At 50.3% G+C, this 26,071-nt stretch overlaps 2 protein-coding genes across 4 annotated transcripts in view; both read left to right on the plus strand.

The window, feature by feature from the left end:
* Window positions 1-547: 547 nt before the first annotated feature.
* On the plus strand, window positions 548-2,283 carry LOC143649370 (uncharacterized). The gene is made up of 4 exons (XM_077119454.1): window positions 548-798; window positions 914-1,143; window positions 1,266-1,303; window positions 2,134-2,283. Exons 1-4 carry the CDS (start codon window positions 718-720, stop codon window positions 2,265-2,267), a joined length of 483 nt encoding a protein of 160 aa, XP_076975569.1. The 5' UTR covers window positions 548-717; the 3' UTR covers window positions 2,268-2,283.
* A 156-nt stretch (window positions 2,284-2,439) lies between these two features.
* Window positions 2,440-26,071, plus strand: part of SYT6 (synaptotagmin 6) — a 60,448-nt gene continuing 36,816 nt past the window's right edge. For all 3 annotated transcript variants that reach the window (XM_077119451.1, XM_077119452.1, XM_077119453.1), the window contains exons 1-3: window positions 2,440-2,602; window positions 14,582-14,933; window positions 16,239-16,797. In XM_077119451.1, the coding sequence (XP_076975566.1) occupies window positions 2,440-2,602; window positions 14,582-14,933; window positions 16,239-16,797 (1,074 nt within the window). The remainder of the gene's footprint in view (window positions 2,603-14,581; window positions 14,934-16,238; window positions 16,798-26,071) is intronic.

Genomic DNA, 26,071 nt, shown 5'->3' on the forward strand with positions numbered 1-26,071 from the left:
TTCTGAGTCTCTGTCTCTGTTTCTTTCTCTCTCACACATACTCACTCGTGCACTCCAATAGTTATTGACTGACCAGAGAACCCCAGTCCCTTCCGCAGCCCTAGAAGAGAAAAACCTCTTCCTCCCTGTCAGGCTGAGAAATGCCAGGTCCGGAGCTGCTGCTGGGACGCCAGAGATGGTTGCTGCAGAACCGCCTGCCGAGTGTGGAGGCTGAATCCGGGAACAATGAGAAATTATCTGTTAATTCTCGGCTCCCGCCACCTGCTCTGCTCCGAACAGGCTCCTTTGCCTTCACTTTGATGCAAACTCCCCCCTCGTTGTAAGCAAAATATTGATTTCCCTGCATCACAGGCCTGGGCCCTTGGAACTGCCCTGTGTTTTTTCATTCCCTGCAAAGCAAAACAAGGCGCTTTGTTCTGCGAATTTCCCTGGGAACTCGGGAGGGGGAGGGAGAAATCGCCGCGGAGTGACAGAGTTGCCATAAACACGGGCAGAGAGCAGTTCGTTTCCATTTGTATTTTACATAAACAAACCTGCGGCCTCAGAAATGCTAATGAGCGGGTAGCCAAAGGGCCTCCGAGCTCCTGTTTCTCCCGGATGCTGAGATCTGCCTCGGATGGCGGAGGGAAAACGTGAAGGAGCTTCTGGAATCCTCAGGTGGGTTCTAGAAGCACCGGGAAAGCGAATGGGGACGCCACAGCCTCGCTTGTGCTTGGAATGGCAACCGAGCACCTCCCGCAGGAAGGCGGCCTAGATTGCATAATGTCGCCCGGATCACGCCTACACTATCCCTTCCGCGTGAGTTCCTCACCCCTCCTCTAGCAGGTTCTAGGGCTCAGGATGGAAGCTGCAAACCCGGCGCAATTGCCCCCACCCTCAAACCCCATCCCACCCCTTGTGTCCACTGGATCAGTGCACCAACTGGGCTTTCAGCACCGTGGACAGAGTCAGGCAGGCGCACGTACAGGACGGAAACACCTCCCGGCTGGGCCAGGGTCTTCTGTGGCCTCCGCTTGGCGCGCAGTACCGGTGGCACATGCTGCCCCGGGCTCGCAAGTCCAAGGGCCGGCTGGCGCGGCTGGCACAGATGGTGCGCTGTGGAGCCCGCCAGGAGTGGTGCTCCGAATCTCCTCCCTCCGGAACGTGAGTCACTGCCTGAGCCACTTCCAATTAGCGTGGTAATTAGGAGGAAAGACCCTCCTCCTCTACCCGTCCCACACCAGCCACACGGCGTCCGGAGGCTCCAGCAAAAGTTTCCTTCCCAGCGCCAGGAAAGCAAAGGGATCCGAGTCTGGAGCTGCGGGTGAGTCCCACCGTGGAGGAGGCTTACACGCCTACGGGCCAAGGGCTAGAAACTCCCCTAACTGGATCCGCTCCTGCGGCGGCACCCTGCAGCTGTCCAGGTCTCCAGTGCTGAGTGACGATCCTCAGAACACCTAGCCAACCTGGTCCTGGGCTTCACCCCAAATTTCCTGGAGGGAAGATCAACCTCATTTCTAGCCTCAATTCCCCCAATTAGTTCGTGGTCTTTCGGGTCCCTATTATGTTTCATAGAACGACACATTCTCTCCAGTGACGTTGCACCGATGTGGGGTGATGGTTCTGGCGGGAACTGAGAGTCCTCTTTGAACTGCCCCCCCCCCCCCGCCCATTTCTAGTCGATAGAAACTTTCCCCTCCCGTTGCCATGGAGAGAGACGGCCGCTGCCTCCCGTCTCCATAGCAACGTGCGGGGACCGCGGACCGCAGGATTGCGGGGCTCAGAAAGTGTACTCGCAGTTCGCGTCACCCCGTAGTCTTGGGGGCCTTCTGCCTCGGGAGCCGGGACCTGGAGCAAGTCGGACTAACTTCTCCGGTCTAAGATCCTTCTGCGAAACCCCCGTCCGCGCCCCCACAACCCAGCCAGGCCACCTCTTTTTCTTCTATAGGTCTATCCATTTCGCTGACACTTGTACAGCGCGTGGCAGTTTACACAGCGCTTTTCACAGACACTATCATTATATCCCCCAGGTGGCCCGTGCAGTACACGTCACCACTATACCCCTTTTACAGAGAAGAAAATTGAGGCCCAGAGAGGCCCAAGGTCACACGAGGTAGTGTATACCGAAGTCTTGATCCGGAGCTCTTTATCCAGCGCTGTGCCTTCCACGATGCTGGACCAGCCGGGCTCTCCCACCTCTCACCGGTTCTGACCCGGGCGGGTCCTGGAGTGTCGAGGGGGCGGCGGTGAGGCGCCAGACTTGCCAGCTGCCGCGGGATGCCACGTGAGGGGCGGGGACCCTGCGGCGAAGTGATTAAAAGCCGAACGGAGCCGCGGGGGGTGGGGTGGGGCGCTGCGGGGAGGGTCTTCCCGGGACCGCCTTGCCCCGCCCCAGGCCGGTCGCAGCGCGGGTTCCGGCGGCTGCTCGGGGGAGGTGGGGGGGGGCAGGCCGTCCGGGGCATGAGCGGGGTGTGGGGGGCCGCGGGGCCTCGGTGCCAGGAAGCGCTCGCGGTCCTCACCTCGCTGTGCAGGGCCCGGCCGCTCCCCCTCGGGCTGGACGTGGAGACTTGTCGAAGCTTGGAGCTGCAACCCCCGGAGCGGAGTCCGAGCGCGGCCGACGCAGGTAACAGGTTCCCCGGAGCCCCCTCCCTTGCTAGAGACCTGCCGCTGGCTCTCTCCTTTCCCCAAAGCTCCAGCCCCAGGAGTCCCGGAACCTAGACAGAGAACTCTTGGATCGGGATTCGGGGTTCGGAACCAGCCTCAACCACTCCCGTAGCCAGTCCCCCGCACAGCCAGCAGAGAGACACGAAGGGGACCCTGGAGGAGGAGAATCCCCCTGCCCCATCCCGTGGTGGCTACAAAAGGAGCCGCCGTGGGAAGTCGGGCTCCCGGGACGCGGCGTCCCTCTTGGCCTCAGTTTCCCTCGTGTCTCTCCGCTCGCCCTGCAGGGCGATTTGCCGAGTAGGGCCCGATGGTACATCACGGCTGAGGAAGGAAGCTAGTCTCCGCGGGGATATTGAGGTTGGAGCGTCTGTCTGTGCTCTCGGGGGACGCGGCCCGAGGCCCCTGGGTCTCTCAGAGAGAAACTTGGATCTGCAGCTGGCACGAGGTCTTTGTGTCCAGGGTGTCTCTCTGGCTGCAAGTGGCTTTCTGCGTCTCCTGGGGGGGCGGGGGGGCGGGGAGCAGGGGGGGTGGTATCGCCGCGTGCCCCCCCCACCCCCGCCCCTATAACTCGCTCCCTCGGTCTCTCCCTGACTCACTTGGACTCGGGGCCGGCGCGAGACTGAGCCGTTGCCTCTCGCCGACTTTGCCAAGCGGGCGCCTCCTGCCAGAAAGGCGCGGACCCTGCGCCGGACGCAGCCCCGGCAGGCGGCCGCCAAGCCCAAGGGGGTGCACAAGCCGAGCCGAGCTTGCTCGAGCTGGTGAGTTCCGAGCCCGAGCCCCGCGGGGCCGGCTCCCGGCGCGCGGCTGCGGCGTCTCCCGGGAGTCGCGACAGCGGCAGTGGCTTGTCGCGCCCCGGCGGCGGCAGCCACGGGAGGGTCGGCTGCGTGGCGGCCGGTCGGCTCCGGGTATTTACCTGCTGCACCAGCCGCCCTGCGGCCACACTCGCCGGCTGCGGCGGGGCTTCTTTGTCCCGGTACAGGCGTCTGAAGGGTCCCGGGCGGTGGCAGATGCGGAATCAAGTCTCCAGGAGGGTGGGTAGGGGGTAACTGGGCAGTGCGGGGCCTCGAGAGATTGCGGAGTGGGGGTGGGGAGATCCTGCAGGGACCAGGGCGCCGGAGTTGCCGGAGGCCCCCGCAGATTCTGCCATCCCGGTCCCCTTACTCCGACCCCAGTGGCATGCAGCCTGGGGGGCACCGGGATCGCCCCGCGGCTCCGCACCGCTGGCGCCCGTAGGGGAGGAAGGGGCCGCGAGAGGCGGGAATTTCGTCCCCATGCGCTTCTCCAGGGACTGGAGCAGATACAGGAGGAATAAGCTCTTCAGTGACTGCAGGTTCCAGGGCCCTGTTTTCACGTCGGGTCAAAGGTCGGAGACAGCGGTAGATTCCGGTTCAGAAGCAGGACCGCTGGACCCAGGAAGTGGGCCAATGGGCTGCATGCGTGGGGGTGTTTGGGTATTGTGTCCAGCCTTGGGGTGAGCAGAGCCCACTTCAGCCCCTGTGTGAGTGGTAGGGGCCGCTGCTTTCTCTTTAGCCCTAGCAATGTTTAATCAATAGGTTGATCACTGCAGCAGAAGGTACTGAGGTTGGACATAAGGAAGAACTTTCAGAGGCTGGTACAATGATGGAAGCTGGGGTGGTTGATTCTCCTTCTTGGAGATTCTGCCAAATAGATCAAACCCAACAAGTATTATTAGACCGTCGTTCTCTGGTGTTATCCCTTCTTACACCACCCAACTCATACCCACAAACACAACAATTTTCCCCAAGTCAGGGATTCTTTTCCATTCCCCAAATCTTGTCTATCTTTTCCTCCAGTGATCCATCTCCAGTGGAGCCCTCAATACTGTTTGTTCCTGATCCTAGAGGAGATAATCCAAAGAAAGAACACACCTGTACAAAGGCACCTGGGATGGAAGTTGCCCCTCCTGCCTGTCTAGGGCAGGAATGAGGGTGAGGGGTTAGGACGGTATGGGAGCATATCTTATTGGAGGGAAGCTCTAGTGTTCTGACTCTAGAGGGACACGTTGTAGTCTGGAGTGACAGGCACTGGGACCGCCAGACTGAGGGTAAGAGAAGGTGAGGGGTGGCAGCCAGCAGGTCCGGATGAATCAGTGTGCTTTCTCTGCAGGCAGCTTCAGAAGGTGAGTTTGAGTTGCCAGCCCTGAGGAACTTTAACTTTGGTTGCTGAGTCATGAGCCTCAGGAAGCCCTGGGGCCAAGTTGGGGGGCTGGAAGGGATGGGGGAGGCAAAAGGAGACTCTTGATCATAGCAAAAGAAAATAAGTGACTGAGAACAGCTTTGGAGCTTTCGGGGTTTAAGTGAGTTTGGAGTCTAGGGAAATGCTGTGGAGTGCAGGACGAGGTGTCCTATCTCCATCCCTGCTCCCTGCATCCCAGAACCACTGCCTGGATCCAGGTTCTCCAGCCAGAGGAATACCGGACCTGCTCATTTACAGTTTCATGAAAAATGCAAATGGATACAGCATGTCCAGTTTCTTTATCATTTTATGTTTTCCCCTAAGTCTCTAGCTCATGGGATTTCAAGTAACATCTTGAGATTCAGCAACTGATGTTCACACTCCACTATTGTTTGTTGAGGCCCTCCTGTATATCAGGATCTGTGCTAGGAATTGCAGGACATCTCAGTTAATCAAACCCTAACTTGGAAATAGTTCTACACAAATTGTCTCAGCTAAAGGCAATTTCCCCCTTTCTTTAACATCTCCAAAGACAAGGGGTCTTCTTTCCTCCAAAATATGCCCCAACTAAGTGGACCCTGAAAGACAGTTCTCCACGTTTCCTTGTGTCATTGGCCTTACCAATGAACTTTTTCCATAGGCTAAGTTGCAAAGTGTTGGGTGTGCAAAGTGTGGATTCTGGACTTGAGGTAGTGAGCAGAGATCCAAGTATGTTCCAGAAAATGCAAAACCCAGCCCTCCCAGACAGGCAGTTGGGAGTGGTTTTTTTCCAGCTTACCTGTGGCCATGAGATGTATGTGATGTTTGTCCAATTCTCTAAACTGGAGATGTTCTGTGACTCAGTCACCTGGCTTTGAAGTTGGTCATTTGCATTACAGAGAATTCTTTCTCTGTCATGGCAAATTAAATGTACAGTGGTTCATTAAAAACCCAAAAGTCCCATTTCTATAACTGAATAATCAGTCACTCTCTCCCTCTTTCTTGCTGGAAGGAAGGGTTCTGTAGGTTTTGCCTTCTTTGAGGAAAGGTGCAATGAATGATCCTTTAGAGCTCATGGCTCTCGTGTGGTTTGAGCTTTGGGATTCTAGAACCAGGGTCCAGTAACTAGGTGCTGCAGAGCCCTTGGTTTTATAGTTCTAGAAGTTCTCTTCTTCCTCTGACTGTAGGAACTTCAAGAGTTGAGATGGTACATTCAAAATGCTCCATCCCTCCAAGCTCTCTAGAAGAGACATGCTCTCTGTTAACTATTTAACTTTACTCTGTCTTCTCTGCCCACAGAATTGAGAGTAGAACATGTGACTACAAATAAAGACTAGGATTGAGGCATCTGGATCAATCAGATTTCTTTAGGGGTTGTATAGGGTTGTTTGGTTGTATAGGGAAAAGCAAGATAAAAGAAGGTCCTTCCTGAGGTTAGTAGAACCCCTGCTGGTCCTTCTTAGGAAAAGAAGCATCTAAGGATGGGGCCACAGTTAGGACCTGAAATGAAAGGGGCCTTTGAAAGTGGAAGTGAGTGGGGCATCCAGCTCTGGGGGCTCCCAGGCACAATGGCACTGCCTCCTCACTCCCTTTTCTCTCACGGCGGGTTCTGAGGAGAGGGGCACTGAACTGTATTTCTTGCTCCAAGTGGACCCAGGCTAGCCTCTCCTCCCTTTACTTACAGATATGGAAGGGGAGAGAAGCACTGATGGAAAAGAACCTTCCTGACCCTCCATCTACCCACCCCTCCATCTGCTCAGCCCCGATACCCACCCTGTTCAATGCCCTGACTGATCAGGTAGAAAGATGGTAGTTACCATCTGCCAAAACAATAAAACTAATAATTGCTAAATCAGAACCAATGCTCTGTTAGCTTTAACGCTCCACATTAGTCTCCAATTTATCTCTGACTCCCCTAATGATGGTCAGAGCAGGTGCCCAGTCATAAAGCTTGGTGTGGTCGTAATTAGCCCGGCATTGTCTCTTCTCCTCACAGCTTTTCTAGGAGCACTAATTCCTTCTCTGTTTGGACTCTGCTAATTATCCCCATAGGTAGCTCCCTGGCCTGGATCTCTGAAAGAAGGAAGGGAAGCCGAGGCTCTCCACTGCCCCTCCCCTACGACCCCCAAATTTGATTATACCGGGTTCTCCTAGCAAATTTACAAGCCAAATAGCAGAGCTTTTATTCATGGCCCAAATCTGTGAGCCTCAGCATAGAACAGCCCTTGTTCCCCCAACACACATGCACACACACGCACACACACGCATTCACGCACATGCATACACACTCAGCTTCTTCCCCAGATGCATCTCTGGATGGAACTTTTCCAGAGGCCGCTGGTTGTTTGCCTAATGACTGGTGGGTAACCTTCAATGTCTGTGCGTTCCAGGAAAGAAGAAAGAGATTTGGGAGTGGGGGGAGGTTGGAAGCAGGTGTGTGATTGTGTGTGTGTGAGTGTGTGTGTGTGAGTGTGTGTGTGTGTGTGTAATGGGCCAATCATAATCTGAGTCTTCAGGGTTCTGCCCAGGTTTGGACGGTCAGACTACCAAGCAGGGAGCTCCCCCGCCCTCCCTGGCTTCTCTGGCCAGCCTTGGACCACAGCTCTTCAGCTCAGCCTTCGGGGTCCTCAAAGATGCCTGGACTTCGGCCTCAGAAAGTCCTCGGGTCAAACCCTACCTCTCCTATTTAATGCGATGTTCACTTGAACAAGTTACTCAGCCTCTCTAAATTTAGTTTGTCTATCTTTGAGAGTTGAAGACCAATTTCTTAAGGCCACCATAAAAGATTAAATGAGATAATATAAAGGCACAGAGCTAACCATGTAGAAAGAAATAGCAAATGTTATTGGTATTAATATTAATGATTCTGCCTGGAGTCTCTGCCTTTCCCAGACTAGGTTCTCTTCCCTTCAGACTCCTGGGCCGCTGCATCTTTTGCTGTCTGGTCGCTGGGCTGCAGCTTGTCTGTGTCTCCATCTGTAACTAAGAGAGCTTCTTTCCGCTGAGCAGATCCTGCTCTGCATTTATCATTTCTGAGGTCCAACAGCAACCTCAGGCCTTAAAACCAAACATCCTCTGGCTCTGGGGTGAGCAAGGAAAACGGTCCTTTCTTTTTGCATCCTCTCCCCCAGTTTATCTTTGTGATTACAATCTGTTAGTAAGAATGCCTGTTACTGTTACAAAATGGATTTTCCTGACATGGGGAGCCCATTAGAAAAATAGGAACAATAACAAGCGATAAGAACTGCTGATGAATTCTAACACTATTGGTGGAGAAAAGGGAAGGGGGCTCCAGGGCTCTGTCTTTGGAGAAAGAAGTGTCAGTGGGGCAGATTAGAAAGCCCTGGGCTGTGAATTAATAACCCAGCACTTTTCAGGGAGAGGAGAGAGGCCATCAGCCACCATCCTGGTCAGACAGGCTTTGGGTGACAAATAGTCCTGCCCTGTCAGCCTTCAGAGGGATCTCAACTTCCCAGATGAGAAGACGTGCCTGAGGTCTCTCAGATGCTTTGTCTTCTAGGATAGTGATAATGTATAGCATTCCCTGCTTCAGAGGGCCTACCTTTGGGTCTGTTCTGTATACAGTAATCTATTATCATCCACTAAAAAACAGCATAAAGAATCATAGTAGGGCAGTGTGATGGTGGCTCAGTGGCAGAATTCTTGCCTACCATGCTGGAGACCCAGGTTCAATTTCTGGTGCCTGCCCATGTCAAAAAAAAAAAAAAAAAAGGAGGGTACACAGGTGGTTCAGTGGTTAGAATGCCCACCTTCCATGCGGGAGACCAGGGTTCAATTCCCGGACCATGCACCCTCTGTCCCCCCCCAAAAAGGAAAAGAGCCATCACAGCTTATATTTAGGGGTGTTCTAATTTGTTAGCTACTGGAATGCAGTTTACCAGAAACAAAATGGCTTTTAGAAAGGGGAATTTAATACATCGCAAGTTTACAGTTCTAAGGCCGAGAAAATGTCCCAATTAAAATAAGTCTATAGAAATGTCCAATCAAAGGCATCCAGGGAAAGATACCTTGGTTTAAGAAGGCCGATGAAATTCAGAGTTTCTCTCTCAAGTGAGAAGGCACATGGCAAACACAGTCAGGGTTTCTCTCTCATCTGGAAGGGCACATGGTAAACACAGTGTCATCTGCTAGCTTTCTCTCCTGGCTTCCTGTTTCATGAAGCTCCCCGGGAGGCGTTTTCCTTCTTCATCTCCAGAGGTCACTGGCTAGTGGACTCTCTGCTTCTCATGGTTACATCATTCTCTGCTCTCTCAGAATCTCTCCTTTTCTCTGGAATGTTTCCTCTTTTACAAGATTCCAGTAAACTAATTAAGACCCACCTGGAATGGGTGGAGACACATCTCCACCTAATCCAGCTTAACATCCACTCTTGATTGAGTCATATCTCCAGAGAGATGATCTAATTAAAGTTTCAAACGTATGGTGCTGAATAGGGATTAGAAGAAATGGCTGCCATTATAAAATGGGATTAAGATTAAAACATGGCTTTTCTAGGGTCCATACATCCTTTCAAACTGGCACAGGGGGCATTCACCAAATTCAGGCCCTGGGCTCCAAGTCCTAACTTACTGAATATTCACAAGGATTCTGTGAGGTAAGGATAATTCGAATCCCCATTAAATAAGAGGAAACCAAGTTTGGAGAGGTCAAGTAACTTGGTCGAGATCATATAATTAGAAAATCCTGTGGACGGCATGTGCTCCGAGGAGGTGGTGCACACCTGAGATGTCTGCCTTGACACCTGAGGTGTCTGAGCACCTGGTGAAGTCCAGTTTCCCAGCCAGGGCCAGAAAATTATGCCCCTGCACAATTCCAAGTCACTGGGGTGTGTTTCCAAAGGCTTGTCCCACAGTGCTTTTCTCTGCCAGAGGCTTTTAGGTCATTGACTGCTATGGTTTCCCAAACCAGGTTCCCACGGAATACAGGAGATCCTCTGATGCCTGAACAAAAGTGTTTCACACCTAATATTGAGTAATAGACTACTTTTCCCCAATGTCCAAGAAACACTTGCAAAAGCATAAGTAGGTATTTCTTCCATGATTTTCTTTTTAGTCCTTTGGAACTTGATGTTGTTCACCAGCTAGCTGGCGATGGCAGCAATGACAAAATTGGATAAGGAACAAACAAATGAATAGTAACAGAAAAACTTGGAGATTTGAGATCTTGAATACAATATGTACTATATTTTGAGGTTCAGTGAGACCTGGTTATGTATGAAATTGTCATATGATTTCTGCTAGTAAGATTGTTCCTGGTTTGTCATGATAAAAGTTATCTCTATTTATCAGTGTTCATGGCTTGCAGATGTTTTCCCCACTAAATAAGTTCTAAAACTAGAGGATATGGCTGGGCATAGGTAATTCTCATAAAAATAGCTTATATTTGTGATATTTCTTACTATATTTCAGATACTATCTCTGAGTACTTTCAATACACTTTTGACCTCATTTAAAACTTACAATGACCAAGTGAAGTAGATACTGTTGTTATCCCCATTTTACAGATGAGGAAAGTGAGGTTAAAAGACATTAAGTAACTTGCCAAAGGCACACAGGTCAAAAGCAGTGGAGGTGGGCATTGAACGATTCCAATCTCTTCCTCTCCAGGGTAACAGGGAAGAAAAGAAGAAAGAAGAGATGGAAGAAGAGTTACACATACTTAGGAAGTACTTTCTCTTTTCTGAAGCTAACTCATGGTATAAATAGGAAGAGCCCCAGATCAGGATTCCAAACGGTGGCTGAGTTGCTGATAAAAGTTCTTTCTTGCCTCCCGGGTTTGGAAACCAAACAACGTCTGAGTGGGGAAAGGGCTTCGAAGGCTTATTGAGCCTCTGCCATTTCCTAGAAGGCAAATTGTCCCGATGGGTTGGCCCCAGCTGGACTTGGGATGAGAAGGCAAATATCTGATGCCATTTGAGCCTTTGTGCAGCCCTTGGACTGCACAGGAGGTGCCATCCCTTCCCAGTCTCAAAGCACCTTTTACCAAGGCGAAAGGCAAGACCTGGCTGAGTTCAAGGACATATAAAATCTGGAATTTTAAAGGGGCTAAATCCTTTGCAATCACCCACCTACCCACCTACACACTGGCCTGATTCTATTCTCAGGAACCTTATTGCTGCCCTGTATCCCCAGCGGGGGTGAACCCCCCCAGCCAGGGAACCCAATTCTCCTGCACTGCCTGCCCGTGCAATGTCAACAGCGCAGACTTCCCTCATCCTGGAAGCAGCTTCTCCAGGCTTGGGAAGGGCTTCCTGGTCTTACATAACCAGTACCAAGGGCTGGGTGCTGGTTCCCCATAACCCATACCCTCTGCCTTCCCTAATCACAGCTCAGAGGGAACTGCAGCCACGGATCACGTGGAGAAGGAATCAAAATAGCAACCACACCAAGGGAAAATTGATTCTCCCAGCCCATCCCCTTCTCCCCACTTCTCTTTTCATTTCTGAATTCAGATTTTTTGTCAGGCTGAAACATTTGAATGCACTCTATGCTCTCTGGGTTCCCCCCATTCTCCCTTTCCCCTTTCTCATTAAAATTCTAATTATTGCCAGAACAAGGAAGATGTAAGATGAAAGGAAAGCAAAGCCCTAGAAGTACCTTTTGTTTAAAAGTGACTCATATTTTGCAGAGAATGCATAAAGAACAGCTGTAACAGAACAGATGTTAAGGGTTTAGAGAAACCCAGATACTTGGAATAAGGTCGCATAGTTATGGTAGCTTTCTTGGTGAACCCTAGTGGATGAAGAGTAACAGTCTCCAAATCTTTTTGACCATGAACTCATCACAGTAAAAAAACAAAAACAAAAATTCAATCTAGTACCTCCAATAAATGTATATTTGTTCCCAAGTTATATATCACAGAGGTGACATTACAGAGCCAGACCTGACTACCTGGGCTGTATCCCGGTTTCACCACTTAACTAGCTGTGTGATCAGGACATTTATTTAACCCCATTGTGTCTCACTTTTCCTCATCTGCAAAATGGGGATAGTAATTGCCTCTGTTTCATTGGGGAAGATGAAATGAGCAGCTGCATAAAACAAGCGCTTAGTACTTTGGATACAGTAATGTTCAATAAACTGACTAAATTCAATAATAAAATGCTATTATTTCTATGACCAGCAACCTGTATGTTAAAATTTTGATTCCTTATTTTTAAGAGAATGAATGAATATTGAAATGATCCAATATTTGGTTCTCTTGTGCCTCTGGGGGTATGTGCATACCACATTGGAGACCTTTAAAAGTTACTTAGAATCGTAAAAGTTTCATGCCCTAAATTTGCTTTCCTGGAATCTATAATTCCCAGAGGGTTCCCAGGTCAGATAAAATTGAAGGCCAGAAGGACCAGACTCTCCAAGATTAGCAATTGATCACATCCCCTATCCTTTAGTGTCGACACCCCTTCTCAGCATGAAAAAGTCAGAATGGGCATTGCCTAAAGATCCTTATAGATTGGGAGAGGTATCAGAGGAAAAGGAGGAGGTATAACAGAGAAAAAAGGATCCGACAAACAAGTATGACTGCTGAATTATATTAATAACTATATTAATGTTCCTTCTAGCTTCTAGTGTTTTGGGGCAGCTAAAAGGAAGCATCTGAGAGGTGGAATGGTAGCCCATGACAAATTCTGGAATCTCTCCTGTAACTACTTGTTGAAGTGTGCTTTAAAAATTATTGTTTTTTCTTTTTTTGCTTTGTGAATATGTTATATTTTACAATAAAAAAGTTTTTAAAAAAAGTTATTTAGAATCAGCTTTCCTGGTCCCTGGCCATCTGTGGATGAAGGACTAACCTCAGCTTCTTTGGCCAGGCAAAGACCCCAGTGTCTCCACAAAGGGGCCTTTGGTTAGGGGAAGCTGTGTAAGGACTCGGGCCTCTCCGTTTTTCCCTAGCTCATGAAGGTGATAGCTAATCGAGATGAGTAATCTGCAGCAAGGAGTCCGAAGGCAGTGCAGAGAGGGTGACTGGTATTTACATCTCCTTCTCAGGTTCCTCTGGACATGGGACAGCTTTCCCTGGGGCCTGTGCGCTGTGAGAGTACCCGGGGTCCCTCCCAGGGAGACCTGGGCCTCTTTGTACCCCAAGCCTAGCACAGAATCTGGCACATGGCAAGCACTCAGTAAGGCTGTTGAACTCAATTGAAATAAGAGATCATGCAGCCCTTTTATCTACCATTCATTCATTCACTTATTCATTCCATGGGCCCATTTCTATCATAGGCCCCGAGTCACACAAATATGAAAAGCTCAGGTCACGCTAGCCTGCAGTTCTATCAGGGACAGACAGGCTGGGACAGTGGAACAAGCATGGACAGCTGGACCCTAGTCCAGGTTCTGCCTCTGACCAACCACGTGACCCTGGGCAATTCCCTTCTCTGGACCACTGCCCCCATCTGCAAAAAGACAGCCTGGCTTCAGTACTTCTGAAGTCATTTCTCACCTAGAATCCTGAGATCCTTAAGGCTTTGGGCCATGCTAATCCAGAGGCCACAAACTCATACCTGCATAACTGGGCAGGTAATAGAATGTGTGTATAAGACATCAGGGAGTGGAGGGGAGAGCCCGTGAGGACACACCCCACCAAATGGGAATGGCCAGTTCCCATCAGGCCATCGGCCTTTACAAGAGTGGTCAGAATTCTCTTGCGATGATCATGATGGAATTTCTCAACTTTCAATCATCGTGTGAACTAAACAAAACTGTCCTGCTAGCTTGTCCACAAGTGGTCATTTTGCAAACACTGCCAGCTTCCCATTGGCCCAGAACCTCTGACCATTTTACCAAGAAGGGGACTTGGGCCCAAAGTTTGTTCCCAGATTTGTGGAGGCAAATAGAGTGAGAGGGCTGCTTGATAATTTCTCCCCAAAGCAGACATCTCTCACAGCTGTCCTGGGATAATGGGCACCTTCCTGGAGTAGGCTGGATTGGGGTAGTGAATGCTGGACTCCAAAATCACAATCTCCTTCCACCCTCCATAACATTGGAAAACACTAGCTTTACAGGAAAGCTCTCGATTAGCCACAAGAATGGAAATGTGGCAGCTCCAAGAATCATTTGTATTTAGCTATGAGATACATTGCGTGGATTAGATTCCAAATTAATACCTGCATTTATTGAGCCAGCTATGTGTGGAGTTCCGGGAGTACAGAAAAAGCATTAGACCCAACCCCTGCCCTCAAGGAGGCTATGTTTGATCTCGCTGACTTCAGGACAAGTCAATAAATATTTATTGAGCTCCCGCTTTGGACTGGGTCCAGTGGGGTGGGGAAGAGGAGAGGATGCATTAGCAGAGCCTCTGTTCCCCTAGATTCAAAAATGACTCTAAGTCTGGCCGTAGTAACAGCTCTAATAGAAACTCAACCAGCATTCAAATGTGGAACGATTCAAGAATTTGCACATTTTGCTAAGGCTGCTATTTAAATTACTTTCCCTTCCCTGCACACTTGCCAGTAGCCTGTAGCAGACCAAACGCTCTTCAAGCTGAAGGGTGGGGGGCGGGGGTGAGGGGATGGAGAAATCAGCCCCAGAGGAACACGTGGCTGCAGATATTACACAGAGCAAACATTCGAGAGTCAACCAAAAACCATCTCTTGCTCTGACTTGGCAGTTTTCTCACGACCACTCTTTTCTCTTCTTCCGTCTTTGTCCCTTCTGTGTGCCCCCTCTCCTAACCCCCTCATCTGCTTCTCACCCACCTCTGTCTGTCTCTGTCCCTCCCTGCTGGCTTATGCCGAGGGCAGGCGGCCCTGTCAGCCTTCTCGCAGTTGTAGTTATTGTGTGTGGTGTGGCTCTGGTGGCAGTTTTTCTCTTTCTATTTTGGAAGCTGTGCTGGAAACCCTGGAGGAACAAGGAGGCCTCCAGTCCCTCGTCTGCTAACCCCCCCTTGGAGGTCCTCCAGAGCCCCAGCTACAGAGGCAAAGCCATGGCGGACAAGCTGAAGGACCCCAGCTCCCTGGGCTTCCTAGAGGCAGCCGTGAAGATCAGCCACACGTCCCCAGATATCCCGGCCGAGGTGCAGATGTCGGTCAGGGAGCACATCATGCGCCACACGCGACTGCAGCGGCAGACCACGGAGCCAGCATCGTCCACCAGGTAAGGGAGAAGCCCTCCCTTCCCCACCCCACACGTCCATATTTCCTCATCCCTGCGGTACATCGGTGAGTTTCCACCTGGGAGGAACGGAGACCAGAAATAATGACACAGGTACTTAGATGGGGAATGTGTCAGACATTGTTGTGCCCTGCAGAGTGGAGGTGGGCACTTGCCAAGACACAGCCACAGAAGGGGTCCCTAACGATTGGAGAATGGGGACCCCTTTCCAACCTTCCGCAGAGTTCTCTGCTTGACAGTAACTGTGTATTGGCATCTCTTAACTGGAAAACACACACACACACACATAATGGCAAAAATCTACTCCGAATTCAGAAACATTCAAAAGATGCAGTGCATACATGTGTGAGGCACTGCTTTTATTCAAGACTTAGGGCTCTTGTGGATTCCTGCAGTGGCTCCCCAGTCTCCCAGGGAACCAACCAGAAAGAAGGAGGCCTGGTCCTCAGAGAGGAGGTGAGGGAGAAAGGTGCTTGGAGGTCACATCGACATATATGGTTCTTCCTCATGACCTTGGGAAAGCGGCTCACCTCTAAGTCTTACTTTCCCCAACTGTGAGAACGGGCTAGTGATTCTCACAGGGTTGTAGTGAGGAGCCGGTGAACGTCTCCGTGTAACGACGAGAGCTGACACATCTCGCTTATTATGTACCAGGCTCTGTGGCTAAGCACTTTATATGTATCCATTCACTTCCTCCTCCCAGCAGTTTTGTGCAATTGCCACTTTTACTATCCTCATTTCACAGCACAGAGAGGTTACGTCCACTGCCCAAGGTCACATAGCTAGAAAGTGGCAGAGCCAAAATTAATCTCTGCAGTCTGCCTCCAGAGCCCATGCTCTTAACTGTTGCGGTGCCCGGCATGCAGTAAATGCTCAATAAATGTTAACTGTGCTGGAGTGATGATGATGATGATAAAGGGAGTATCACACTGGGAATAGGAAAGGAAGGTCCTTCTCCTAAGGAGTCTCATGGTTTAATGGAAGGACCAGAGTCACATCTACTAGGAAAAGCCCTAGAAAGCAGGCAGCAGAGAAGCAGAAATAATGACAGTGCTAACAATGGCTAACGTTTATTGAGCTTGCCATATGCCAGGCGCCATTCCAAGAGCTTTACATATATTAAGACATGTAATCCTCACAACGACCCGTGCAGAAGGTGTGCGCAGAGGAACAGAGGGGGCGAAACGAGAAGGAGGGTGAGCCAGGGCTGCGGGGTGGGTGTGTCTGCCGGCACCGTCCTTTCCCTGAGCCCTGACGGCGCCGCCTGCCCGCGCCTGCCCTCTCCAGGCACACCTCCTTCAAGCGCCACCTGCCCCGGCAGATGCACGTCTCCAGCGTAGACTACGGCAACGAGCTGCCACCGGCGGCCGAGCAGCCCACCAGCATTGGCCGCATCAAGCCTGAGCTCTACAAGCAGAAGTCGGTGGAGGGGGACGAGGCCAAGTCCGAGGCGGCCAAGAGCTGCGGGAAGATCAACTTCAGCCTCCGCTACGACTACGAGAGCGAGACCCTGATCGTGCGCGTCCTGAAGGCCTTCGACCTGCCGGCCAAGGACTTCTGCGGCAGCTCGGACCCCTACGTCAAGATCTACCTCCTGCCCGACCGCAAATGCAAGCTGCAGACGCGGGTGCACCGCAAAACCCTGAACCCCACCTTCGATGAGAACTTCCACTTCCCCGTGCCTTACGAGGAGCTGGCCGACCGCAAGCTGCATCTCAGCGTCTTTGACTTCGACCGCTTCTCCCGCCACGACATGATCGGGGAGGTCATCCTGGACAACCTCTTTGAGGCCTCCGATCTGTCCCGGGAAACCTCCATCTGGAAGGACATCCAGTATGCTACAACTGTGAGTACAGCCCTGCTCCCTCGGCAGTTCTGGGTTGAGTGTGTCTCCCCCAGAGACAGACGCCCCTTTGCCCATCAGGATGTGAAGGGCGCCTCGGGACCTACCCAAAGACCCTAGCGCGCTTTCGGGGAAGTCCCTGCACTTTGCCCCGGGGGTGGGGGGAAGCAGCGGTCCCCGTTTGGGTGGGAAGGGAAGTGAATTTTTATTTATTGCTTCTGATTGCATATGCCGCGGTGCAATCAGAACCTCAGCTTCTGCTAGGCCGCAGGTTTACCAACTGTAAGATAATAAATTGCATGTCCTCGAGTTCATGGATGAGGATTGGCCCAGGCCTACAGGCTGAATTAAATGGGAGTATCTAGGGAGGGTGTTGAGCTGGACTAGGCAACCGAAGACAAGCTGCATCAATCAGGATGAATCGGATTGGGCTGCGGTAATAACCAATCCTAGGGTTTTAGTGGTTAAAACAGCAAAGGTTTATTTCTTGTTCCTGTCATGTGTGCTTTGCAGCTTGGCTGGGGGCTTTACTCGCCCTTGCTCCTCAGGGATCCATGCCGACAAAGGCTCCATCTCCACACGTGTTCCCACAGTTACCACATTAAGAGAAAGAGAATGTGGCAAATCATACGCTAGACCTTAAAATTTCCACGCAGTAGTGACACATGTCACTTACACTCACATTTCAGCAACCAAAGCAGGATCCACGGCAACTCCTAACCTCAAGGGGGCAAAGTGACCCTGCCATGTGCCCAGGAGAACTGGCTCTAGTTAACCAACACTAATGACCACCACACAGCAGAGGCTCCCCAGCCCAGTCTAGGGTAGGGAAAGGCAGGCCTGGAGGGAGAGCTGGCTGACCCACTCAGGGAAGAGAGGTGCTGAGCTGTGCACAGGAATGGTTTCAGGTCTCACATTCAAGTAGGGTTTTCAGAGAAGGGAAGACAAAGTTTGGCTCAGAGAATGAGAGAGGGCACGTCCCGATGCCTTTGGTCCAGGGTGGATGATATGTCCCAGCCCACTGGATGAGGTGCTGGGGAGGCTGTGTAGTTGCATCCTGCAGCTGTAGGGGTGTGGGTCGTGTGCCTCTCTCTAATCACCCCTGGTGAGAGCCCCAGGGACATTCCCACCAAGCACCAATGGACTTCAACTGGCTGAGTGTCCCCTTTGGATTCTTAGAACATCTCTCTGGGGCAGGAGTGACCCTCCTTAGTCTGTAGACCCGCCCTTTGGATAATCAATACTCAATATGTACAGGTTAAATTTGTGGGGGAAAAGGCTGAGAAAAATCGGCCCCACTCTGGTGGGAGAAGGGTAGGAATCTTGTTTTATGACAAAAGGGAAAGCACGGTGGGCTCTGCTTCTGCCCCAGGGAAGGTCTCTGGGGTGCCCCATTCTCCGAGATGGTGCTGACCTTCACCAATCCAATCAGATGTCCCAGTGCCTCCCCCACCTCTGTTTTCCTGAAATGTCACCCCCAAGAACAGCACAAACAGCAAGGCGGGCAGACAGGGCGGGCAGGAACAGCAGCTGCGGCCCCCCCACCCCGGTCCCCCTGATCTATAAATCACTCTGAAGTTTACATCAGGTGTGGCTCTCCCCTTGTGGTCTCCAAGGGCAGCAGCTTCATTGTGGTGACAGAACTGGTAGAGGAAAGCAGCTCAGTGCTCCACACACTGAGGCCACGACCGGGGGGGCGAGGGGCCTAGAGGAGGGAGGAGAAGGCCAGGGAATTAGGGAAGCAGAGCTCAGCTCAGCCCTCTGAGGAGCTTCCTTTGTTCCTCACCACAGTCACCTCCCTTCTCTGTGTCTTGAGCTCCAGGCACGAGTGGAAGCCTCAGTCCTGGAGTAGGCCATCCATGCCCAAGCATATGCCTTTCCTCAATGCTAACATCCCAGAGCTCCAAACTTTGGAGCTATCCCTGCTGTCTTCCTCTCCCCACTTCCCCAGCCCAGCTTCAGAAACAGGCAGATCACTGCAAAGGGCACTGAACAAATCCTCGCCATTCTCATCCTCTTCCTCGTCCTTATCATCCTCCTCAATCAGTATCATCATAGTCCTTTTCCATCTCCTCTTCCTAAGCAGAATCCTGTGCCAGGCACTGGGAAGTGAGGATGGGACTGGGATGAAGGCCCCCTCTTTGACCCACCGAAAGGTGCAATCCAATTACAGAGACAAGAAATGTCCATGTAGTAGTTAACAATGTAAGGTAGCAATAATATATGCTGCTTGAGAGTGCAAGATCCCTGCAAGTTAGGAGTGGCAGGGAAGGTTTCCTGGAGAGGGGAAATTAAACTGAGTGGGGAAGGGCTGGTGTAAATTTACAGGCAAAATGCAATGGGAAGGGCGGGCCATGGTGGCTCAGTGGCAGAGTTCTCGCCTGCCATGCTGGAGACCTGGGTTCGATTCCTGGTGCCTGCCCATGTGAAAAAAAGAAGATGCAATGGGAAGCATTCTAGCCAGGATCAGAACCTTGGAGGAGTCCAGGCCCAGGAGGATACAAAGCCTGAGAATGGGTGACCGTGTGAGTTATCTTGGCTTGCAGTTGATCTGAAAACTGGAGGTTCCACCTCAGATGAGGCCCCTCAGTCTCTCTGGCCTGCAGGCTCACTAGCAGGCAGGGCTCTCACAAGCCAGGCTCATCTCGCTGGCTGTATTGCAGGAGGAGGGAGAGAACTCGGACAAAAGAGGGGGAAGGGAACCAAAGGCTGGGCACTCTTAACCTGTTTTGGTGCTGACTCTAAAACTACAATTATTTTGGGTCTGGGAGACTCAAGTTCGCCAACTCTGGGAATGATTGAGCGCTCTGTGCATAGGAAGTCCTGTAGCTAGGACAGTGGGAAATGGGTACAAATGAGGGCGGCCAACAACCTGCTGCCATCTATCCTGCCTGCCAGCTTCTGCTCCCAGAACTGCACTTTGAGCCTGAGCTGCTCTGCCCGGGAACCCGCAGCAGCTCCCCTGCCCCAGCCAAGCCATTCCCTTACATGCCCAGTCATTCCTGCCTCCTGCCTCCTGCCTCCTGCCTCTGCTCAGGTGGGTGCCTCTTGTCTGGCCTTCACCATCTCTCTGCCTGGCCCAACCCGACACCATTTAAAGCCTACCTGAAACCCTCCTGCACCTGGCCTTCCAGCATCACAGCAGTCATCTCCTCTGAATTTATTTTCTGTATCCCTCAGTTATTCCAAATCATATCCTGACTTGTAAAGTCTTTCCAATGGTCCAAGAATGGCTTGTCTCTCATACCCCCTTCTATTTCACCTCTGGGCTGAGCATGTGGCTTTATGCAAATAGTAATAGCCCAGTATATTCTCATTGACTGGCCAATGGCTTAGTGAATTCAATTAAAACTCTAGATACTGATGCATAAGGAAAGGCTTATTAATGAAGCAATCAGAATTGGGTGGGGTTAACCTGGGAAGGCTTCCTGGAGGAGAAGTGTTGGTAGTATTTTGAAAATGGGTACAGTCAGATTTGGTAGGGGAAACTTCAGTCTGTGCAGACATTCAGAGGTTAATGGTTTGGGTCTGGGGCAGCAAAGAGATGAACCTGTCAGATCAGGTGGTCTGGACCCAAATGGAAGGTCAGTGACCCACAGGCTGCACTAAAGGAGAAGCCCCATGACAGCGGGGGCTCAGGAAGCTGCTCTGAGTGTCACGTGTTTTGTGTAGCTTCTCGCATTCTTATCAGAGGGTCAGGTGGAACGAGGCAGGTCCCTTTTTTGGTCCTTGGTCCAGTGTTTGAATTGGTTTGAAGTAGCAAAGGCTGGAACACATGTGCGGTTTTTCTTACAGCCTCTGAATTGCAAGTTTCAGTATTAGTAAAGGGTAAATGTACAACTGGGTTTTCGAGTTCTTTATTAATTGTAGATCTTAAACTGCAAGGAGCATCCAACCCATCAGCTTGTCAGGGAGGGGAGGCCTGGGCAGCACAGCTGCTATTTAGACCCCCCTTTTCCACTGGGCTGGAGGGCGAGAAGCAGGCAAACTGGACGTGCGAGGGCAGCTGGAGGCTTCTGGTGTTCCACCTGCAAGTTCAGGCTTGGGAAGGAAATCATGGGGGTTCACTGAGTCCATTCTAACCCGGAGGGGACCCCTCAGGCTGTCCCTGCTCCTGCCTGGCTTGACTGAAATCCATCCCTCGTGGCCTCCCAGGCATTCCCGGGTGTTCGTCTCTTTCTCTCCACCCAGAGCTCAGATTGGCTGGAATCAGGCAGCTCATCCCTTCCCTACTTCCCTGCCCCCAGTCTCATTATTTCTATATAAAACGGTAGATTTATCATTATAATAGAGCCGCCATCACCGGGGTTTGCTAACATCTTTGTAATCTTGTAGTTATTGCTACAGATGCCTCAGACCCCAGGGCGCACAACTATTCCTGCTGCTACTCCTGTGCCTTTGCGGTGATGGCAGGTGAAGGCTTGTAATTGGGGCCGTAAATATGCCTTATGCTTGGTGGCGCTAATGGACTTGGCCAGAGTGTGCATGCCTGTGCGTGCGTGTGCATGGGTGTGGTCTGGGGGTCGTGGTTTGAGGCTCCGTATACTTCTAGGGAGCCTGGACTCAGGGCCTGAGTCCAGGAGAAAGGGAGACCTAGTATGGTTAGAGCAGCCTCTAGCCTGGGAATGAGCAGAACTATATTCAAGAAGCCTCTAGTGCTCCCCCTGGGTTGAACAGACACAGGAACTAATCTGTTTTGGATTCCAGCGTCACCATTTTCTAGTTTTGTGACCTTGAGGACATTATCTAATCTGTGCCTCAGTTTTCTCACCAGCCACAAGGGGACAATAATCATACATAGCTCATAGCGGTATTATATAGAGTAAGTGAAATAAAAGATGCAGGTACCTAGGGCAACACTTTCGGCACAGAACAGCCTCTTGACCGCATCCTCATGGCGTCTTCCCTTGAGGCTCAGCCTGTAGAGCACTGTTTTTACCATACCCTAGGCCCAACCCTACTTCAGTCCAGACCTCCTGATCTGATTGGTTGGTGATGATTATTCCTACTTTATTTCTCATCCTAGCTATGCCATGAGTTCTCTGTGTGACCTTGGAGAAGTCACTTTCCCTCTCTGGGTTGCAGTTCTCGCAAATATTAAACCAACTTCAAATTTCCCAGATTCTTGGCTTCTCTCATAAGGAGGTTTTTGGCTCTCTTGCTTTCACAGAGAAGACCTACCAAATTCCTAGGAGGGTAGTCTCCACAGTAGACCTAAACCCCAAGATGATAGGCTCCTGGGCAGGATTTCCAGACATTCTCCCTTCTCCCTTAAATGTCAGTAAGAATCAGTGGTCTCCACAAGCCCCTGAGAAATGTCCAGCGGTCCCTGCTGGAAGGAAAATCCCCTCCAACATGCTTTTCCCATGAGGCCGGCCCTATTCCAAGCTCAGCTTCCATCCCCACGTATCAACTTTCAGATCCCCCATTTACTGGAAATATGAGGGTTAGCATTTATCAACCCCTACTATGTGCCAAGTATATGCCCTATTTTATCACATTTTATCCTCACCACAACCCTTATAGATAAATCAAGAAACAAGGGTTCCAAAGCTTGGTGACTTACCTGATGTCACACAGAAAGAAAGTAGGAGAACACAGATTTGAACCCAGGACCTCATCAGACCCCATGATTTTTGCATGACCGCAAGGAGTGGTTGCATTGTTCCTTGAAACAGAAGATAGAGCCAAGCATCATGAAGTTTGTCAAGGAATTAGGAAGAGTGGTGGTGTTTTTTCCTTTGTTGGCTGCTTAGGTTCTGTCATTCCTCTTAAAATATGCTCAATTTGGGGACAACTTCTGTACTGCCACTTGCATTCCTTTGCTTTTTTTCCAGAATTCCTTCCTGCGGGCATTGTTTGACATTTATTCCTCCTTCATTCAACAAACATTTATTGAACACCAACCATGTGCTGCCAACTGCATCACTGAGCACTTGTTGGATGGGCCGGGCTTTGGGAAGAGAAGGGATGGTAAAGAACCCTCCACCTCAGAGCACCCAGGGTAATGCAAACTGTAGAGCACACCCTGTGTCCCTCAACCCTCCCCCCCACCACACACACTCAGGGCACACTTGGGACAGACCAAGTCAAAAGTCTTACAGCAAAATTACATAAATGGCTGTACTACAAGCCATGTGCAGAAGTTTGAGAGATGAAGAAAAGAAATCGGAATCAGATGAGTTTGATCTGAAAAACTTTCTAGAAAAGAAAAGTTCTAGGTCAGGCTTTGATGGCATCTAGAGTTAGAAAGTGATATAAGAGGGGGTCAGAGACAGGAGTGTATTTCTCTATTTTCTTTGGGTTGGAGGAAGTGTCTAGAGAGAACTGATCAGGAGTTTATTTTCTTCATTCATTAACTACTTGTGGTGTAATTGCTATGTACCAGATACCAGGTAGCACAGACAGCTCCAACACCAGCTGAGTCCTCAAGGCCCCCCAAGACTAATGGGGGAGGCAGGAAAGCAGCTCTGGACTGTCCTGGGGGCAAGTAGGTCCTTGCTGGCTCATCAGTTGTGAGGGAAAGCTGGTCTTCTGGGATGATATTGCCTCCATTGCCAGAAAAAATTTAATTACATTCCTTTCTCACACCCACATACTTATTTGAATGAAACCCAAGAGGGGCCACAAAAGGATTTTTCAAGCTAAATAATCTGCTGATTGATCCACTGTGATCTGTTAAATCACCGTGAGATGAAGCCTCCCGAAGGCTTATTGATTAGCATCTTGATGCAACGTCTTCCAGGTGTTCGCCTTGGATCTCAGACTCCCAGGTATATCCTGGCCAGGAGGCTGGCAACAGCAAGAGGGAGACACTCAACATTTCCTCAACTACTCTCAAGGAACATGCTTGGATGCTAGAACAACTGGATATTGAAGAAACAAACAGTCCTCGCTTTTAAAGAGCTTACAGGTTAATAGATGTGTCAGAGCTAGCAAAAATGCCATCAAAAGAACAAATTGCATTTGAGCAAAAAGAGAGATAGAGGTGATCATTAAAGCTGAGAGAGTATATGAGTGGGATGGGGGTCTGGATGGCAGCAGTAGGTTTCAGGAATAAAATGTGAACTTTGAGGAACATGCACAGTCAGGAAGAGAGGAAGAGGGGCCATCAAAGGATACTATGTAGGAGGAGGTCCAAGACAAAAGCAATTGGAAGAAGTCAAAGGAACAATAGTTTTGGAGAACTATTCATTCAAGGATTATCTGTTGAAGCACCTGCTAAGTGCCAATCACAGTCCTAGGCCCTGGGGGTGCAATAATAAACAAATTCCCCGCTCTCATGGAGCATATGTGCTTGTGGGGGAGACATACAACAAATGAATCAGTAAGATAAATAGAGCAGCAGATAGTGACAAGTGGTAAGGAGAAAATAAAGCAGGGAAGTGTGATAGATAGTGTTTGGGTTGTGGGTGGGGGCATGGTGGTGAAGGGAGGATTGCAGAGTTAAACCACAGTGGTTAGGGGTGACCTCCCTAAGAAGATGTCGCTATCTGGGCAGACTTGAAAAATGGAAACTATTCAGATATCTAGAGCCTGAGGTCCAGGAAGAAAAAAAGAAAAAGCAAATGCAAAGACCCTGAGATGGGAGGATGCCAGACTTGTTCAAAGAACAGCAAGGGGCCAGTGTGGCTGACACAGAAATGGGGCTGAGCTGAGAGACGGGCAGTAAGGAAGATGAAGTGAGAGAGATAAAGGAGCAAGAAAGGTTAATGAAGTTCTACTACAAAAATTTTTAAAAGAATCCCTCTAGCTGATGGGTTGGGAATAGACTATACCACCAAAGCAAAAGCAGAGAAATGAGTTGGAGGCAATTGTAAAATAAAAGAGGTGATGGTGGTTTGAACAAGGGTGTTGGTAGAGAGGTCAGATGCGGCTAGCTTGTGGGTGTATTTTGAAAATAGAACCAACAGTATTTGCTGACAGATTGGGTGTAGGATCTAAGGTGTGGACAAGGAAAAGAATCAAGGTTCTCAGCTTGAACAACTCAGAATGGAATTGCCATTTAATGAGTTGGAGAATCCTGGAAGAAGAATCAATTTGGGGAGGAAGATCAAGGGTTCATAATATGGTCATGCTATATCTGAGATGCCTTTTAGACATCCAAGTGGAGATGTTGAGTAAGAAGTTGGATATAGAGTCTAGAGTTCTGGAGAGAGGCACGGGCTAATGATATAAATTTGGGAGACGTCACATATAAATGATGTTAAGAGCTATGAGACTAGTTGAGATCCCAGTGGGAGCAAATTTAGGGAAGAAAAGAAGACAGAGACTGAGTGTTAGCGTGCGCTGGCATTTCACCATGGAGGCCATGAAAAATTAGCAGAGGACAAGCAGCCAATAAAATAGGGGGAAACCCAGGAGAGTTTAGTGTCCTGGGAAACAAAGAAAGTGTTCCCAGGTGGAGAGAAGGAAGGATAAACGTATCAGATGCTGTGACCAATCGAGCAAGATGAGGGCTGAAATTGACCATTCCATTACAGCCTTTTGGATAGAAGATCATTTGTGGAAGACTGGGGCATCCATGACATTGATTAAGGGAAACTTTCTGGAGGGAGTAGTCCTTGAAATAAGATTTAAAGGATGAGGAAAGTTGGCTTACAGTGTGCCAGGAGGTTGGTTCCGTGCATGGGCCATACCTTGGAAGAAAGCTGGGGGTGCAGTGGGGAGTGAAATGAGAAGCCCCTGCCCCTCGAAAGCAACTCAAGTCAAAACAAAAAACGTTCCATCAGGATTTTGCAGCCAGGGCTCAGTATCCCTAGAATTCTGCTTTAAAATCCCCAATGTCTGGTCTCTTGCATGGGGGACTGACCCAGGATTGAAGCAGAGTGGGGAGAACTTTCCAGGAGAGGCCTACAGAGCAAATTAGAGTCAATCGGAAGCCCCAGGAAGTGTGAAGGGAGTAAGGCTGCTTGTGCCTGGGCTGTCTGCCCAAGCCCGTGAAGCCTGCTCTTGGAGCCCTGCAGCTAGAGCTGCTCTGAATAATGTATGAAGACAGCCAGCCCTGACCTGCACTGCACTTTGAGCCGCCCAAATGAGCCCGGCTGTGGCCCTCCTGGCTGCCTGACCCCCTGCCCGCCTGAGTTAGAAGCGGCCTGGGTCGCCGGAGGGGACCATAATGCTTTCTTGTTTATTTGGTGCTCAGCAGGAGCTGCTTCACCGCCTGATTGTCTTTGCTGGATGTTCATTTACCCCCACACTTCCTAGAGCCTGGCCTCATTATACTCATTATTTTCTGGATTGCCAAACTCTCCTCCAGCAGTCCACCTCCCTCAGG

Source organism: Tamandua tetradactyla, chromosome 11 (assembly GCF_023851605.1).
Source record: "Tamandua tetradactyla isolate mTamTet1 chromosome 11, mTamTet1.pri, whole genome shotgun sequence".
NCBI lineage: Eukaryota > Metazoa > Chordata > Mammalia > Pilosa > Myrmecophagidae > Tamandua > Tamandua tetradactyla.

Coding starts and splice junctions, on each gene's coding strand:
- LOC143649370 (XM_077119454.1), top strand. CDS start 718: ATGGCAACCGAGCACCTCCCGCAGGAAGGCGGCCTAGATTGCATAATG. Junction 799..913: donor GCCTACACTATCCCTTCCGC/GTGAGTTCCTCA, acceptor CCACTGGATCAG/TGCACCAACTGGGCTTTCAG. Junction 1,144..1,265: donor GAATCTCCTCCCTCCGGAAC/GTGAGTCACTGC, acceptor TTTCCTTCCCAG/CGCCAGGAAAGCAAAGGGAT.